The sequence below is a fragment of the Suricata suricatta genome, chromosome 10 (genome assembly GCF_006229205.1).
Source record: "Suricata suricatta isolate VVHF042 chromosome 10, meerkat_22Aug2017_6uvM2_HiC, whole genome shotgun sequence".
Taxonomy (NCBI): Eukaryota; Metazoa; Chordata; class Mammalia; order Carnivora; family Herpestidae; genus Suricata; species Suricata suricatta.
The window spans coordinates 71,524,058-71,537,205 of NC_043709.1; the positions used below are offsets into that span (position 1 = coordinate 71,524,058).

At 35.2% G+C, this 13,148-nt stretch overlaps 1 protein-coding gene across 3 annotated transcripts in view; it reads right to left on the minus strand.

Annotated features, from left to right (window-relative positions):
- CNTN1 (contactin 1) overlaps positions 1 to 13,148 on the minus strand; it is a 351,259-nt gene that overhangs the window by 87,595 nt on the left and 250,516 nt on the right. For all 3 annotated transcript variants that reach the window (XM_029953985.1, XM_029953984.1, XM_029953986.1), the window contains exon 16: positions 11,064 to 11,184. In XM_029953985.1, the coding sequence (XP_029809845.1) occupies positions 11,064 to 11,184 (121 nt within the window). The remainder of the gene's footprint in view (positions 1 to 11,063; positions 11,185 to 13,148) is intronic.

Sequence of the window (13,148 nt, forward strand, 5' to 3'; positions counted from 1 at the left end):
GGAATTACCTAAATGACTTCTAGGATTAGTATTAAATTTAAAATTGTGTTTTCAAATTTGAACATAAATGCAGAGGTTTCATGTAGTTACTCTGAAGAGGAAACAGGATGTAATTAATGCATGATTTGACAATAATAGGACCAATAAAGCTTTTTATCTTAAAGAAAATGTTTAGTTATCCCATACTTTTTTAAAGAAAGAAAACTAATTAACCTAAAACAACAATATCTGAGTAAATGCATTAAAACCAATTTTGCCTGGACAGCAAAGAGACATATGCTCTGGATATGAACTCTGCTAATATAAAACAGCTGAGCATTTCCTGTAGAAAATACCACTAGCCAACCATTGATTTAAAATATAGCAATATTGGGGCGCCTGAGTGGCTCAGTCAGTTAAGCATCTGACTTTGGCTCAGGCCATGATCTCACAGTTCATGAGTGTAAGCCTCCCATCAGGCTCTGTGTTGACAGCCTAGAGACTGGAGCCTACTCCAGATTCTGTGTCTCTCTCTCTCTTTGCCTCTCCCCTGCTTGTGATCTCTCTCTCTCAAAAATAAAACATTAAAAATAAAATATAGCAATATTATTCAGATAAAATGTATATTGACCATTTCCATCAGGTTATTTATTTGGCTCCATTATCTTAAATTATTCAATGCAGGATTTAAAAGTGAGTTAGACATCAGCAAAAATGATCTCCTTAAGAAGGAATCTGGTAACCATGTCATCAGGCCCAGTAATAAAAACTTCAACGAATTACATCAAATAAAGATGGCATATAACATATCCACTTTCATTCTGCAACTGTACTCTGGCTTTAGGAATAAAGTGGAAAGCTTCACACACACATATAATACTCATTTAAATAAAAATTAATTTCAGCTACTCTTTTTTTTCAAAGACTTCCAAATTTCATGTAGCATATGTCAGGGTTTGAGAATTAGACCAAACCAAAGTTTCAGATAGTGAAAGTCTTTTGTCTTTTGTGTTTAAATCTCAGACTTACACAAAAAAATTTTGTTTAATATGGGATTTAAGCTGTAAAAAAAAAAAGTGGTGGCATCTGAAAAGTGTAGTCTTGGATGCATTTTCTGTTTTGGTAATTTCACTGGAAAACAGTATGTCAGCTGGGTGTCAGGAAGGTCTTCCTAATAGTTGGTAGCAATGCCAAGAATATTTATAATACAACAGAAATCCCATGAAGAGTGGTAAAACATGGATGTCAAAGCCTAATTTGTTGCTATTGTGATCTAATTTTATGGTCCATATTTGAATGTTGCCCAAAAGTGGACTCATGAAAGAGAACTGAGGTTTGGCAAGCTGCATAAATATTCCCACAAGTGCTGCTAAATAAATCCTGAAAAACCTTTCCCTCTAAAGGGCACTCTTTTAGCTGAAGAGCTTAGGCTCTCCAGAAATGTCTTTCATTAAAGGACATCACCCAGGGCTTTTCATATGTGTCAAAGCTTGCTTGATGAAGCAACCTGAAATACATTTTTATGGTACCTAAGAAGTAAAACATTTATTATAACAAGGACATTTGTATCAATTCCCTCAGTTCAGACTTAAGAGGTCTAAAAGTATTTGAAGTTTCATAACTGGTTCTTTTTTTTTGTAACTAAGAATAGCTTTAAACTATAACGTTTTTTTAATATTAACTTATATTTGAGTTCTAAATCCCTTTGGCTATACTATGCATGCATCTGTTTTAAAAGGTTAATTCTGAAGTTACCTCCTTCACTATACAATATTATTTTAAACTGAGTTTATATATGCTCTCTTGGTAGGAAAAAAAAAAGCTTTCACTAAAATCTTTTATAAACAAATTTAAATATCATAATACCAAGGATAGTAGTATAATTATTTGAAAGGTTACCTTAATTTTTATATAGTGCTCTAGTTGGGGAATGTTCATCATATTTGGTTTTTGTTTTTTCTTTACTGCTGAGACATAGATTGAGTGGTTCTGTGATAAACTATAGAGGTTTTGAAGCTAAACTATCTTACTTAGTGGGACTTGGGGTTTAAGTCTAGTTGTGTTAAAATAATGATGAAGGTGAGATAAAAACTCATGGACTTAGTTCTTTCCCCACCTATGCTGTTCTCCTCCGTTCCCATGCCACTCTTGGCCTTCTGGCAAAAGATTAGTATCATTTTTCAATTGTCTTCTGATTGACTTCTATTTGGTTTGCATAGGACACACTGGAGAAAAAGAGGACCTTGCTATTTCATGAAATACATTTCTAAAATAATTTATCCCCCAAATACAGCTGATAAACAAAACAGGAATACGTGCAAATTGTTTTCCATGTATTCCCTAGAACAGTGATTTCCAAATGCCAGTTGGAGACCATGGTACTACAACCATCTTGGAGCCTTATTAAAAATAGAGTTTAGCCAGCCCAAGCCAGGATTGAACATTTGGTCACTTTGGTTTGCTATGTTAATTTGATGTCCCCCATAATAATAATAAAATATATTTAATATTTATTTCAGGGAAAGATGGAAATGCATATGGGATAAAAAGAATGAAGAGGGGTTTGGAGGAAGAAAGCAGAAAACACATACTGTCCTCTTTTGCTTCTCAGGATTCAGCTCTGGTCCCAAATCTGCAAGCCCCACTCATTTTTTCTAGGTCTGAGGGCTAACTGGACCCACTTCCTTAGAAGGTAGTTTGTGGCCATTGTTTGTTCAAACATTACCTCTGGGTGTACCATACTCCGCTTCTTCCAAATTTACTATCCTCGAAAGAAAAGAGCCCATAGGCACTTATTTTCTGTATACTTTCAGTGTACCATATGTTCAGTGATTTTTTTAAACTTCCTGTTTTGAGATAAATTGTACATTCACATGTATTTGTGAAGAATAATGCCGGGAGATCCTGTATCTCCTATGCTCATCCCTTGCTGGATCACTAAAGTATAATAGCATAACCGGAAAATTTACTTTGCTATAATCCATCAACCTTTACATGCCCTCATTTGTGTGTCTGGATGTTTGTGTAGTTCTAGGCAACTTTCCATTCTATCCAGTGCATATACCATCACAGTTACAGAACAATTTCATACAAAAAAAATCCTATGTGGCACCCTTTCATGGCTTCATCTACTTCCCTCTCTTGGCCCTCTCTAACCCATGCCAACCGTTAATCTACTCTCTATCTCTATTATTTTGTCATTTTAAGAATGCTATGTAGGGGCGCCTGGGTGGCTCAGTCGGTTAAGCCTCCGACTTCGGCTCAGGTCAGATCTCACATTCGTGGGTTCGAGCCCCGCGTCGGGCTCTGTGCTGGCAGCTAGCTCAGAGCCTGGAGCCTGCTTCCAGTTCTGTGTCTCCTTCTCTCTCTGACCCTCTCCCTCTCATGCTCTGTCTCTCCTGTATCAAAAATTAATAAAACATTTTAAAAAATTAAAAAAAAAGAATGCTATGTAAATGGAATCACACAGTATGTAACATTTGAGATTAGCTTTTTTTTTTCACTCAGCATAAATCCCTCAAGATACATCCAGGTTGTGTCTATCAATAGATCATTTCCCTTTTATTTTTGAGTATTCCATGGTACCCATGTACCACAATTGAACCATTCCCCTACTGAACTACATGTGGTGTTTTTTTTTCCAGCTTTTGATTACTGTGAACGAAGTTGTTATGAACGTTTGTGTATCTATATTTATGTGAACATAATTTCTTATGTCTTTGAGACAAATGCCCAGGAGTGCAACTGCTGGGTTCTACGGTAAGCACATGGCTAGAAACCACCTTACTCATGTCCAGAGTGGCTGTCCCATTTTACATGTTCATCAGCAATGTGTGAGTAACTCATGGTCTCTACATCACAATTTTTTTAAAGTTTTAGGCATTCTGACAGGTATATTGTGATTAACCATTGTGGTTTTAAATGTACTTTCCCCTAATGGTTAACAATGTTAAACATCTTTTATATGTTTATAAAACATATAACCAACTGAGCCACCCCACCTGGGGTACCTGGGTGGCTCAGTTGGTTAAGCGCCTGACTCTTGGTTTCAGCTCAGGTCAGGATCTCACAGTTTGTGATTTCAAGACCCATGGGATCCTCTCCCTCTCTCTCTGCCCTTCCCCTGCTTACGCATTCACTCTCTCTCTCAAAATAAATAAACTTTAAAAATTATATGTTTATTTCCAATTTGTAGATCATCTTCCTTGAAATGTCTGCTCGTCTTTCGCCATTTGTCACATTGGATTGTTTTAGGGTCTTAAGAATTCTTTACATATTCTATAACAAATCTTTTGTTGGGCATGTAGTTTGCAAATATTTCTTCGCAGTTGGTAGCTTGTCTTTTCATTGTCACAGACACTTTCACAAAGCAAAAGTTTTTCATTTTGATGAAGTCCACTTTATCACTTTTCATCTTATGCATTATGCTTTTGATGTCAAGTCTAAGAACGCTCACCCTACTCTTAGTAGCTGAACCTTCATGAATTTTCCTAAAAGTTCCATAGTTTTACATTCTACATTTAGGACTATGATTTACTTGGGAGTAAATTTTGTAGAAGGTTTGAGGATTAGGTCAAGGTTCCTGTTTTTTTTTTTTTCTTTTTGGTCTATGAATGCCACGGTTCCAGCATCATTTACTGGAAAGACTATCTTTTCTCCATTGAACAACTTTAGCATCTTTGTTAAAAATTGTTTAAGCATATCTGTAGGAGTTATTTTTTGCGTGTGTGCCCAGTGCTGATGCACCATGGTTCATCAGGCCAATCTTTAATCCAACTTTGCTAGACTCATCCCAGCACTGTTAATTCAAAAACTTCTCTAAGAGAGGACTTAGAATTGCGTGTCTTTAATCATAGTGGTAAATCTAATGTACAAACATGTTTGGGAATTCTGCCCAGAGGTTACACAAAGATCTTTCATGAGTCTTTGCTGAGGTTGGTGGTGAGGAAGTGGAGGGTATTAGGTGACTCTGTGACTCTCTCTTATTAATTAACAAATATTTAACATTTAGGGAAAGTTATAAAAAATAAGAAATGGCCACCTATGTTCTCACTACTTGGCTTAAGAAATGAAATATTACTTATAAAGATGTAGCTCCTTGTGGGTCCCCACCCTCTTCAATCACATTCTCCTCCCTTTCGGTCTCCAACCTCCTAGGTAACCACTCTCCTATCATTTCCATGCATTCTCTATATTTGGCCATATAAAATACGCACACACATATGCATGTACATATGTATATACAGATATACGTTTAATTTGTTATTTTAACAGAAATCTGAAGTAAAAGCAACTACCTGCTTGATCAGAAGGCAGTTATTATTCTCATCAGCCCTCACATCCAGACAACAGCATATCCTGAAATCTGGTTTGTTAGCTCAGTTTGCTTAGATTTATCCACATGCTTACTGGCTTCCTCACTACGCTTTCTGAAATCCCAGAACTTTATTCTGGGATTATTTTCCTTCTTCCTGAATTTTACCCATTAGACAACCCTTTATATATAACACTTTCTTGGAGGATAAACTCTGTTATTGTTTGTCCAAATATAACTTTAATTTTCCTCATTATGAATGATAATTTGTCTGGATATACACTTTTTGGTGGATAGTTACTTTTCTTTTAGCACATCGAAGACATTACTCCATGGCTATAGTAATATCTACAGCTACATAAAAAATTACCCGAAACCCAATGGCTTAAAACAACAGTAAACATTGCCTCTCCCATGTTCTGTGGATTAAGAGATTCTGAGTGGCACAGCTGGAGAGTTTTTGATCAAGATGTTGACCAAGGCTACAGTCATCTGAAGGCTGGCCTGGAGGACCTGCTTTCTAGATGGCATACTGGAATGGCCGGGGATCGATGCTGGTTATCAGTAGGGGCCCTCATCTCTTCATGGAGTTTTCTTTACAAGATGCTGAAATGTCCTCCTGGCATGGAAGCTAGCTTCCTCCAGATAGAGAGTTTCAGGAGCCAAGGGAGAAGAAGTGGCATGATTTCTGACAGTGCTCAGCACTGTCCCTTCTGTTGGCATGTAGAGCAACCCCTAGTGTGAAAGGGATTTCACAGGGCTGCTGTACCAGAAAGCAAGATGAGTGAGTGGAGGCCATCTTGAGGTCTGACTCCCCCACTTACCCTGTGATTTGTACTGCTGATGCAGTCAGTGTATTGCTATGCGTTTGCAAAAAAAAGTATTTTTCACTTTTGTTGTACTTATCATCTTCAATTAATTTTTAATGTTCTGCAGTTTTATTTATTTTTAACAATTGCTCTTGTGTTTCATTGTGATTCTTAAAAACAAGAAACCACATTTGTCACTGATTTCCCAAAATTTGTCGTCATTATCTTTGAAGGACTTTTCCCTCCTACTTTATCTATCAGTTCTTGCAATCATCTGATTTGACAAATATTGCTTTCTCTTTAGGTCCTTATTAGCATAATCTCATATTCACAATTTGTTTTTGTTTCTCTGTGCTGAAATGCATTAATTTCCTCATGTCTATCTCTTAGGCCCCTAATCCTTTCCTAATTTGTCTCTAATTATTGTTTAACCTATTGATTAATCTTTTGATTTTTTTATTTTCAATGATTATATTTATCATTTGTAGGAATTATCCTTGGTTTTTTTCCTCCAAACTGCCTCATTTTTATAGTATCTTGTTTCAATCTCTTATTTGCCATTTCTTCTTTTACTTATTTAAAGGCATGGGCAGGATTATTCTCATTCTTATTCCAATGATTAGAATATGTGAAGTGCCCTGAACTCAAATACTGTTGTTGTCCATCAATCTAACTCCTGATTCGCTCTCATTATGGCTTGTGGGTCATTCCTTGCATAATTTCATATTTTATTTATTTAAATTTTTTGGAACCCTGAGGGGGCTGGTTTGAAGGCTCACTATTTAGAGACGGTATTATTTTGCCAGGGCTGTGAGGAAGAATGTGTACTGATTTATCAAAAAATGTGGGTGCTTTTAGAGAAAGAGTATTTAGAACATTGACTGAACATATTGCCAATAAAGTAAATTGTTATGATTTCTTTCAACCAGTGCAACTTGTATTCTATATATAGGGCTTCTGGGACCATACTGCTTGAATAAAAGTTACTTTTGCAAAAATAATCTCTATTCTGTCCAAAGACTAGCAGAAACATGTCCAAAGTGAAATGATACAAGTAGTATAAAAAGCAGCTTCAGAAACCAAAAGTGAAAATTACACAGTCAATATGACCCCATGATTGAAACTGTTTGCATTACTGGAGAAACAGACAATGCGTGCCACTTTTATGGTCTAAACCTTGAGCATCTGTCAGCTCGTTTATTGGGAAAATAAGTTGAAGTCCTATATATTTTTAATTCTTTTATGTTTAGTTTTTGAGAGAGAGAGATAGATAGAGAGACAGAGCGTGAGCAGGAGAGGGGCAGAGAGAGAGGGGGACACAGAATCTGAAGCAGGCTCCAGGCTCTGGGGTGTCAGCACAGAGCCCAACGTGAGGCCTGAACCCACGATCATGACCTGAGCCAAAGTCCAATGTCTAACCAAATGAGCCACCCAAGCATCCCTGAAGTCCTACTCATTTCTTAAACATAAACATTTAAGGCTGTTACAATGACTTATAATTGATTATTAGACTATTTTGTATGAATTGTTTTTGGTTGACAACACTTCCTATTTTCTTATTTCTCAATCCCATCATACATTAAACAGATAAAAGGTGGAAGATGAGGGTTTTTTGGGTAAAAAGCTCCATGAAATCAGATCCAATGTTACATTTTCTTTGAGCTGTGTTTTTCCTATATTTAATTTAAGTTTTATGTTTAGAAGCACTCAGATTTAACTAATGCATTGCCTCTATTCTAAACTCAGTTTAAAATAATGATGAAAGATAGAAGCTAAAAACACATTTATCTCTCACATAGAAATTCTTTTTATCAAACTTTACGAACACACCCATTCACCCACCCATGGTTATTAAAACACACACACACACACACACACACACACACACACACACACACAGTATCAATAACAACAATAATTTTCATTTGTATTTATTACCTTTGAGGTAACACAGGCTAAAAGAAACCACAATGTCTAAGTTATGTCTGAATGTTTCTACTTTTACTTCAGACGTCTGATAAAGCATAACATTTTATACACTAAACCAGTTTTAATGACTAAAAAATTTATCAGTGATCATCAAAGGAAATTACTTTCCTCTCTAACCAGTTCACTATCCTACTCCTAACACTGATTTCAGAATAAGCAGTTTAGATCCTTGACATCTAAATATGAATTAGAAGTAGTTCATTTCAAATCTGACAAGTTCTTATATATATCTAACATCTAATATATAACATATCCAATATGTTTTGAGACAGATATATTCTTGCAAGGTTGAGTGAAAATTGAATTTTTTAAAGCAATTCATAATCTAAATGTGTGACTAGACCTTTACTATATGGAACTTGTTAGTATTTTTTTATTGGCATGGAGTGAATATTCATCCCTCAGTTTCTCTTTCTAAAGAGTCTTGATTTACAAAAGGGAAAGAAAGAAAAACAGATTAAGTTTCTTGGCCTTTGGGCCAAAAATGGTCTTTTGGGACATTGGTGGCATTGGAAATCTGATAAAATTATAAATCCACAACACAGAATTATAAATCCTCAATGCCACAGACACATGAAGTTTTGCATATAACTTCAGGAAGTCCATGGACCCCTTGAAGCCTGTCCTAGGACTCCAGATTATGATTTCCTGGACTAGATGAGAAAATATAATGAAGTGGATAAATAGACCAAGAATAATATTCCTTTAGGCATGCTATATTTTCTTATATATTACTCATTTCTACAATAAATTTAAAAGAATTTTATATTTAATTTTATATCCCATGGCTTAGTATATAAAGCATACTGGTCTAATTTATATACGCTTTGTGGCACAAACTTTGCAAATATTGGCTTTTTTAATAGCAAATTTCTCTTGATATAAAATGAATACCTTTTATGTTAATAGAAATAAAGTTTGGAGAATGATTATAACCTGTAGACTTTTAATAGTACTAAGCAATACTTTTCATCTACCTATATAGTTGTTTTTTAATATCCTGCTATAGTGTAGGGACTTAAAATGTACTACTGTGTTTCTACTGGGCGTACTTGCCAGGTTCCATTGCTTTAAAGTATTTTTCCTGGAACTAAAAAGTTTAAAGAAAAACCTTTATATTTCCAGAAAATACCTGTAATATTTTCCTTTTATTGGTTTTATCTCTATAAGAAAACATTCATTATGATGATTATTAATTACCTAAGTATGTGTGGATAATACCATTAATACCCTGATTGTATTTGCCAAACTTCTTCCCTCCAAATACTGGGAATTTACCCCTTTGTAATTACATGAGGACACTGCTGTACAGTCATTGTAACATAACCCCTATTATAGCATTAATGTTAATTTTGTTAATATGCAAACAATTTCAATTAAATACATATATATATGCATTGCTAAAAAAGGCTTAACAGCTTGTAGTCTGACTAGAAAGTATAGGAAACTATTCCCTCTCTGATAACTCTTGAATACTAGATGCCCCAGATCATAAAATAGTTTTAATAAAAATACTGAATTTAAATGAACTTTCTTCAAGTTAGCATAAGAGATGTATGGAATGAATGTCTAAGTTCATTTGGATATGAACTTCAGCTGGACTGTTGTTACTCTGTTGGAGAATATGTTAACTGAATATAAGTCTTCTAAGCATTTCCCCAGTTTGACTTGGAGACTCTGTATTACCATTGCTCTAGAGAGAAATATGGGAGATGTATGAGTTTGAGTGAAACTATATTAATCCAGAAAGGGTATGGAGACAAACCACAGATATCATGCCATTTACTAAATATTTGTTTGATTGTGCAAAAGCTGTCTGAACAAACGTGCAATAAATAACAGTCAATAAATATTCCTAGTAGATAAAATATGAAAACATAAAAACTTTAACTTAAAAAATAAAAATAAAATGTTAACATGACACTGAGAGAGAAAAAGAGAGCTATGAAATTATGAAATGGAATTCTGCAACTCACTTAAGGATTAATAAAAAATACATATGTGAATTTCATAACCTAGTAGAGAAGATAACTCATATGCACAGGTTGCTATAAAATGCATTATAGAGAGTAGTAACTGTTATGAAAGTTTAGAAGAGAAGGACTTATGTTGGGGACATCAGGAAAGGTCTCATTAATTTGGCAATACTTGAGCCTTGCCTTGAAGGATGGCTTAAGATTTGGGCAACAAATAATGACTACAGGAAACAGAAGCAATGCTGTGAACCAAGGGACAGAGGCGGAAATCCTAGGATATTTTTGTAGACTGGTTGGACGATGGAGTTGGTTACATAAAATGGTAAGAGATTAAAGCTAAACAGGCTGAGGTAAATACATGGACCTTCTTGGTGTTTAGCTAAAAGGCATAATCTTTATTCTGTAGGCACTGAAGGAAGAGCCAATGAATGATGTTTCCAAGTGGCCTTACAGCTATATAGCAAAGACCAGTATCAAAAGAGCTGTATTTTCAAAAAGTGAGCATTCCAGCACATTCTCAATTATATATAAGAAAAAAAAAAGCACTAGTCTGAAAACTAGCAACAAACAGGATGTGTGTATAAATTTTTATTTTAAGATTATAGTAATAAATACATAACACTTGAAGGTATAGTAAATAGTATCTATGTTTTTTCCATAAAAAATAAAAATGGAAACAACACTAAGTCTCAACACACGAAAAGTATTAGCAGAAACTGAGAACTTCTGGTAAATACTGAGTTTAAAAGCAAAAACATTTAGTAGGAGGTATGTGGTGTAAGTTTCAAGAAGATATGTAGTTAGTAAAACAAACAAAATCAGTGTTGTTTACTACATGTCTGGCAAAAATCATTCTTAGGCAAGGATGAGGAGCTGTTCTCAAGGACCAAGACTCTAAATATGTAAGAATTCATACCAGAGTTACCAGAAGATTATACATAGTTATGCAAGTCAAATACCTTTGGTTTCATAATTTTAAAATGTTGAAACTCGTACCTCGCACAACAAGGTCTGCCGAAGCTGAAGAATTGTCCACGATTGTCTGAGCAGTGCACGTGTACCTCCCAGCATGCTTCAGCTGGGCATTTCGGATGAGCAGTTCCCCATTGGAATCCAGCTGTTAGCAAAGACAGCAGTCACTCATGTCAGTATAATCATCACCAATTTTATGGGATTTAGGATATAAGAGGTACATTTTCTCCCTAACAAAAATGAGTACCATTAATACATATGTCTTTTAGCTATGCTAACTCTGTCCTTACTTAGGTTAATTAAGTCTGGGCTTTGGTATCTCAAGTGAAAAATAAAGTGAGGGAATTATGTAAGATTCTTTAAGCCCTAATATCATTAACATTTGATTGTTTCTATTATCAGAAGGCCATACAGAGATAAACTATTTCATTGATATCTTTAAATGATAAATGATAAGGTCTAGAGCTTTTCATGGTAAATGTCAACAAGGATAAATAAATGGTAGACAACTAGGAAGAATTATTAATTTGGTCATGCAAAGCCAATCAAATTGATTAATTTTAAGATGTACTAATGATAATTATTTAAAGATAATGAAAGTGTATAGAAACTGTCAAAATGGTCTCTTCTAACATTTTCTGTTTTGGTCAAAACATAAGCTCCATGTAAGCAAAGACTTTTGTTCTGTCACTGCTCTTATTCTTAGCATTTGATTTTTCAATATATATTTTTTGAAGAAAGTGAGGGAGTATTGCTTGTGAGAGATAAGGCACCATCTCAATGCAATTTCCAAAAATAGTTAATATTTATTGAATGCCCACTCTGTACGAGGCCCTGGGCTATGCAAGTGTGTGTGTGTGTGTGTGTGTGTGTGTGTGTGTGTGTGTGTGTGTGAGAGAGAGTGTGTGGCGTGCGCTCACACGTATAAAATCTCATTCAATTCTCTTCTGACAGCAGTCTTATGAGATAGGTCCTATTCTGTCCATTTTATTGAAGATACAAGTGAGACTTAGAGTAGCTAAGTAATGTAACTAAGGTCACTGAGCTTGTTGGGTAGTGGGAGCGTGCCGAAGTCCATGCTCATTATCTCCAAACTAGTCATTTAGAGAAAACTTTGGAAAACTCAATTTTTAAGTAGACATTTGATTTTCTCAAGAACCAAATATATTGATTTACTATTCTAATCATAAATATCCACCTTATTAAAAGATAAAAAAATTGGTGATTAGGTTAACATCTGACATAACAGATGAGGATAATTTTTATATGCTATGACAGACTTACACATTTTTAAATTTTGATTTTTTTAATGACTACTTGTGGAATGAATGCTCTGCTTCACCATAAGTTTTGGAAATCACCTTTTAATATATTAATTCCCTGCTGGTTTTGGAAAGTGTTTGGGTTTGCTAGTTAATGAGGTGGAGAATGCAGGCATACCTTGAAGATATTGCAGGTTTGGTTCAAGACTGCCACAAGAGAGGAAATCAAATGGTCTTTTTCAAAATTTCCCAGTGAATATATAAAAGTTACCTTTATACTATATTAAAGTCTATTCACTGTGTGATGACATTATCTAAAAAAGCAATATACATACTTTAACTTAAAAATACTTTATTGCTAAAAATGCTAACCATCATATGAGCTGTCAGCAAGTTATAATCTTTTGCTGGGGGATGGTCCTGTCTTATACTGATGGTTGCTTACTGATCAGGATGGTGGTTGTTGAAGTTTGGGTTGGCTGTGACAATTTTTTTTTAATTTTTAAAATGTTCACTTATTTATTTCAAGAGGGAGAGAAAGAGAGCAGGGGAGGGGTGGAAAGAGAGTGAGAGAGAGAGAGAGAGAGAGAGAGAGAGGGAGAGAGAGAGAGAGAGAGAGGGAGAGAGAGAGATTCCCAAGCAGGCTCCCCTCTGTCAGCACGAAGCTCGATGTGTGGCTCAAACCTATGAAACTGGCCAAAGTTGGACACTTAACTGACTGAGCCACCCGGTGCCCATAATTTCTTAAAATAAGACAACGGTGAAGCTTGTCCCATAGGTTGACTCTTCCTTTCATCAAAGATTTCTCTGCAGCATACAATGCTATTTGATAGAATTTTACCCACAA